The sequence below is a fragment of the Venustampulla echinocandica genome (genome assembly GCF_003357145.1).
Source record: "Venustampulla echinocandica strain BP 5553 chromosome Unknown scaffold_0, whole genome shotgun sequence".
NCBI lineage: Eukaryota > Fungi > Ascomycota > Leotiomycetes > Helotiales > Pleuroascaceae > Venustampulla > Venustampulla echinocandica.
Window position 1 is genome coordinate 7600279 of NW_022474205.1, and position 6000 is coordinate 7606278.

A 6000-nucleotide genomic window follows, 5' to 3' on the forward strand; every position below is an offset into this window, starting at 1 on the left:
TCTCGAGCACTTCAGAATATTGTCTCTACTGAAGCTGATCGATAGGCATAAGTGTCGATTCAACTCCCTTGGTCACAAATCGACCAGCATGTCTGTGTTCCAATCGACGGGCTTGAAGATAGCTCCGGTATGAATGTCCTGCAAGATCTCATCAAACATAGCACTCTCCCACTGCATGTTGTCCCAATCATAGCCTGATGTTACCCATCCGAAACCGTCGACGCTCCGCCCTGCCAACATATTTATGGCCTCTCTGCTCCCTTCGTAAACGCTGTCATGGGCATCGGTTAGCGGGCTCCTCCCCTCGCCTGCCGCCATGGCGACCATCTCACACCATTTCTCGACCCTAGCCTTCTTCATCTTCAAATGTTCTGCAGCAAAGTCCCATGTATCATTCTCCCAATCCACCCCCTGCGCCGCGGCCATCTCCATCTTTGCGGCCTCAAAACGAGCTCCCATGGTGTCTAAGATGCCGAGGATATCAACCTGAAGATTGGGTTGCGCTGTGACCTTGGCCCTGAGCGTGTTGAGTATCTGGGCGGACACGACTTGGGTGGATAGTGAGGCTGGAGGCCTCGGCAAGCTCAGATCTGGACATGAAGGCACGCCGCTGAGAGCAGGCGTTGGTTGCCAGCGAACCGTGAATTCTTTCTGCGACACGGCCGTGCCGGCACTGGAAAGCTTGACCGCGCTGGGCCCGGCTACTCTTACCCATCGAGAGAGCATCATGGCGCCATGGACCAATTGGACGTAGGCGGGCTGAGGCATGTAGAAGTAGGAGCAGACCGGGATGGCAAGCCAATTCTCGAGCCAGGCCTTGAGTGCGGCAGTGAAATGTGAGAAGACATCGGATATCGGCACGCCTGAAAGCGAGAGCGAGGCGAAGGATTGAGATTCGGCATCTGGTAGGTGTGAACCTGCCAGTAGAGGCTCAAAGATCCGGAGGTAAGCACTATTGTGATAGCAAGATAGAAAGTCTGGGCTCTCAGACTGGGTTAGCGAAGCACCAGCGGCGACATTTTCAAACATTTGGGGAATCATACAATCGGATTTAAGATTCGGGGGTAGTGCGTTCCGGAGGCTGTCTAGCTCAACTCGGAATGCCTCTAGACGCGCCATCGTTGAAGGTTCGGGCGAACCTAGCTGTTCGTCCACCGGTGAATCACTACTGTGGAAGTGGAAGATTTTCTCGGTGAGTTGCTGGATGTGGACCAACTGTATGGCAAGTTGGTCTGTCTTGTATTCTCTAGCATCGTCAAGATCTTTGAGGCATTGGTCCATATATTTGGTATATCTTGTGAATGCTAACTGTTTCACGACAAGGCCAGCGCTGCTATCGAGTTAGTTTTGTCCTTTATGAAGCTCCATTCAGGCGTTGCGAGACTCACTTTGAGCTCATATACCAGACGCCAAGTAGCGCCCTCTTCTCTTCGTTCGTTCTGGATACGGGCTCCTCGGCACGTACCAAAGGCAGCTGACTCTTCCTCTGTTGAGACTTGGGGCATGTACTCAAATCTATATCTTCTACCAAGCTGACTGCTAGGCGGATCAGATTGTTGAACTGCGCATGAGCCATGCAATGGTAGTGGTAGGATCCTAGGAAAACCAGAATGCCTTGGAGGAGATCCAACGAGCGCTCAGATCTCATGAGTATGGCATTAGAGATATGTTCCATAACGGCGCGGCTTTGTCCCCTCACCAATCGAAGATGGCGGACGGAAGCTACCATTCTGATTACCTTCATGAGAAATGGACGAGTTGCCTGCAGTTGTCTTGGCGTTGTGCCAGCTGGAATGATGACAAAGGGCAACGGACTAGACAACTGATTCCTGTAGATGGACAACAAAGTCTCGTCAGACTCCACGGGGACAAGATCTTCCATGTCTACTGTTGCCATGCAGGTGCATGTTAGACCCGTGGGTGCGCTAGAGGTGAAGTCATGCGCTGGGGTGTTCAGAGCAGTTTCATCCCGGCTTAGAGTGTCTTGAGCTTGGGGTTTGGTGCTAACCGATGATGCCGAATGGTTGTTTGCGAGGTAATCCAGACTACCATTGGATGAACTGCCATGTACAGTTGAGCTTTCCCCTCCCGGCGTCTTCGATGAGTAAATCAAATTATTGAGTCCCTCTTCCGGCAGAGCCATTCTCGTGTCAAAACTGACACTGGTCAGGCAGAGTCAACAGTGGGTCCAACGTGGATGAGTTTAAAGCAGTTCAGCGATTGAATATCGGTTGAACCCTGACGAAGATAATCGGGTAGTACTAAGGGCAGTGGTACGGGCAGTGAACCCCCTAGGGGCAGAGCTCATGCCCACCCCACGCTATCGCAAGGTGTTGATGCGCAAAGAGTATAACAGGGCATGAATATGGACTTACGAGGGCTTGGCCTGTCTCTTCTTCCTTGGACCAGAAGTTTGACCCACGCAGTCTTTCTCCAAACTTCGGCATCGATCACATTGTTGTGGCCCCGAAGACTGGGTGCGAATGCAGCGTGTCTTTGCTGCCGCACACGGAGCGCAGGCCGCGCCCCATCTGGCGCTGCGACCCGTCTTTGGTCTGTCCATCTTAACTCGACTCTGCAAACATTCGTCTTCGCCTTTACCGCGAAATCGTGGCGGCTTCTGGGAGCATACCGTTGTCGTACGATGCGCACGCCGCGGAAAGTAAAGACCACGTTGGTTTCGGGAGTCCTCGAAGTTGGCGGCAAGTTTGGCGGAGTTTTTCTCCATGGCACGGATAAAACCCGAGAATTCCGCGGGAAGATTTGCACACGCCGTGCTTACATGAAATCCCCATACTCAACATATATGATCCGTCACTTAAATAGATAGACTGAGCATGACTACAATCAACAATATAAATTTCTATTCTTCTATCAAACATAAGCCGCGAAAATGTCGCAGTCGTTCCCGCAAACCCTCCCCTCTCTCAGCCAGCGTGAGGCTATCGCCGACGCCCTGTACCGAGCCGCCATTGCCAGTGATCATCATGACTCCGCACTCTTCAACTCGGCATGGGCCGGAGAAGACGTTTCTATGGAAATTCATGATGACAACAAAAGAGTCCTCCAGGGCCTCTCCCTGATTCGCACAAATGTTCTCAATAAAGTTGGTCCTATGGATACCACGCACAATATCAGCATGGTCCGTGTGAATTACCAGGATGGAGCCGATACTGCTTCTCTTACTGCTACTTCAACAGCACAGCATGCGTCTTCCGGCACGGGCAGGGATCCAAACGGAACCAAGTACACTGTGGGCGGGGAGTATTCCGTTGACCTGATCAAGGACGAAGCGGGTGTGTGGAAGATTAAGAAGTTGGTGTTGAATGTTATCTGGGCCTCAGGCGATGCTTCATTGATGCGGCCCCCCCAGAAGTAGACACGGCTGCATAGGAGGTAGAGGGCGAGTGTTTCGGGAAGCAAGCATGGTCTTTTTATCTGTCTTTCTGAGTGTCATACGGGTGCAGCCGAAGTGATAATGCAGAGCCTCAACCTTGTTTTGCAAGACGGATCAATGGATTTGGAGTCGGAATAACTGGTTGTCCTAGTCTATGGGGATAGTTAAGTCTGTCCGTTTGACGTACTCCTAAATCAATGAATAATAGGGCATCTCTCGCCACCTCGGCGGTGGTAGAGATCAGCTCTGTACAAAACACACTGATTGATTTTCTGTCTATGTGACCTCGTTTTACTGCCTACTATTGCACCCATCTCACAAGCTGATCTCTCCAGCTGTAAGGAGGGTAGTTCAGTAACATGAGACTTCGATATAGCTTCGAACCCGCACGCCTCTCGTGCAACTTCCGGTGTCTCTGCGGCTGGTTCTCGGCACTGTCTAGAAACACGCAGCACCGCGAGATTTCCTAACGTCGACGACCTTATCGCGTAGCGGATGGGCGTAGACAATAGAGATAAAGCTAATTCACGTTTTAAGGAGACTCCCATTGTCGTAGACCTAGGAGATATCTCTAATAATAATAAAAGTTCTAAGTTGTCCAATGTTATATGGACCACTAAACATTAGGGTCGCGATACCTCGGTAGACAACGCTCCTCCCCTTACTACGATAGAATAATATCTGTAACAACTTACTACGGACTTACGACGAAAGTAAGAATAATAGCGTGCTCAGCTAGAGCGTCTAACTCGTAAACGTATTAGCGCTTTAGAAATATAGATTATTTAAGTAGACTTAGAATACGAGTAGTCTATCGTCGATAATAGCTTGATTGATTGATTGATTGATTATTCCTTTTAACGTCCTCTGTAAGTCGAAGACTATAGTAGGACAGTTAGAGCTCTAGAGCCCTAACAAGCTAATAAATAGTACATACAATATTGAGAGAGTCAATGTGATCTGGGGAGGGCCTAGCTTTAGTAAAAACAACGCGAAACAAATGAAAAACAGTAAAAATGAACGAAACACCTGACTATAGTACTATATAGTTAAATTACTCCTCCGCTCTCTCCAAGTACTACTTCCTCGTTACGATCCTAGTCTCTTTTAGGAAGTTAATCGTCGCTGCTATTCCGACTTTAGTATATAATAATAAAAGTAGAATAAGTCTAACCCCTCTAAGTTCCGATTTGAGTGCCGATCTAGCCCTGTTGTATTCTGAACAACTAAAGAGTAAGTATTCAGAGACTTCTCTCTTACTACATTAGTATAAATCGCTATTAGAGTAATCTAGTCTAAATAAATACAATTTGAGATATCCGTAGCCTAGTTTAAGCTAGTAGAACGTACTAGCTGTTTCCTTTTTTGTATTAAGTAGAATTGAAAGCCTAGTTCCTAATTTCTAGATAAACTTGCAAATATAGCTAAATAAGTTGGAATTAAGCTTATTTGTTATATAGTTATTTATATAATTTAACTACTCTACGAATTCCTTTGATTTTTATTCCTAAGTAAACGAAACTAGTACTATTAGAGCTAAACTCCTCAAATATAGCTCGTTTAGTTAAACAATTGACAAGTTCGTTTCCTTCGATATTTGGATATCCTAGAACTTAGGCTAGCTCGATACTAGCCCTTTTTTAGATTGCTACTTCAGTAGTCTAAATAGTTATAATTTAGCAAACTTGGCCGGGATTATTACTAAGTATTTTCAAGTAGTATAGTCTAGTTTGATTATCCGAATAGATCCGATATTTTTACTAGAATATAGCTATTGAACTAATATACTCAATAGTTTATATAATTCTTTCAAGTTCTCTGTTATAAACTAACTATTCGGCCCCGATATTAACTATACTACTATACTGAGTAGATATAGTTATACCGACTCCGACATTTATACTGTCGGGTATATAGGAGACGTCGGAGTATATATAAATGATTCGGGTATTTAGGATCGATATTTAAGTATTATAGACTATTGCTTCGTCTTTTTTAAATAATTAAGTGATTTCGACTGAATAAGGAGTTTTTCGGGCCTAGGGGGGGAATTGGAAGTACTAGATCCGTTCGTAACTATAACTAACTATACAGCCAATTAAACTAGAAATCCGGTCTAGCTATATAGCTAAAGTTAGTTCAGTATTATTAACTTCTGAGTCTAAATCTGAATCTGAATCTAGTATAACTAAATATTACTTAGCTATAGATCTGTTAGCTAAATCGGCACTAGTATATTCGATATTCTTACTAGTTTCTAAATTAACTAAATAGTTTTTAGAAAGTTTCGTAAATCGGAGAATATATTACTAGATTAAATTATTAAACTAGATTCTAGGAAATAAGTTGACTTCTACTTCTATTAATATCATAGAAATTATTTTAAATACTCCTAATATCTTATATAAAACTAGGTTTTAGAGTTCCTAGAGTCGTTTTTTGAAACTAGCCTAGTTATATTACTAAATAATCGATCTATAGTCAGTAATACTCGTTATACAAGTTATATATAGCTAGCGTATAGCTGCTGGTGATAAACTGTGCTCAGTATTAACTAAGTAAACTAAGTGTAAGAATGCCGATTTAGGTTAAACTATTCGAAT

General features: G+C 44.9%; 2 protein-coding genes across 2 annotated transcripts; one reads left to right on the forward strand and one right to left on the reverse strand.

Annotated features, from left to right (window-relative positions):
• Positions 1–72: 72 nt before the first annotated feature.
• Positions 73–2728, reverse strand: BP5553_02394 (Uncharacterized protein; the record flags this gene model as incomplete). The annotated part of the gene is made up of 3 exons (XM_032011017.1): positions 73–1330; positions 1389–2162; positions 2376–2728. The coding sequence occupies 3 exons, from the start codon at positions 2726–2728 to the stop codon at positions 73–75; spliced, it is 2385 nt and encodes a 794-aa protein (XP_031875071.1).
• Positions 2729–2893: 165 nt separating this feature from the next.
• BP5553_02395 (Uncharacterized protein) lies at positions 2894–3379 on the forward strand (the record flags this gene model as incomplete). The annotated part of the gene is made up of 1 exon (XM_032011018.1): positions 2894–3379. One exon carries the CDS (start codon positions 2894–2896, stop codon positions 3377–3379), a length of 486 nt encoding a protein of 161 aa, XP_031875072.1.
• Between the last annotated feature and the right edge of the window lie 2621 nt (positions 3380–6000).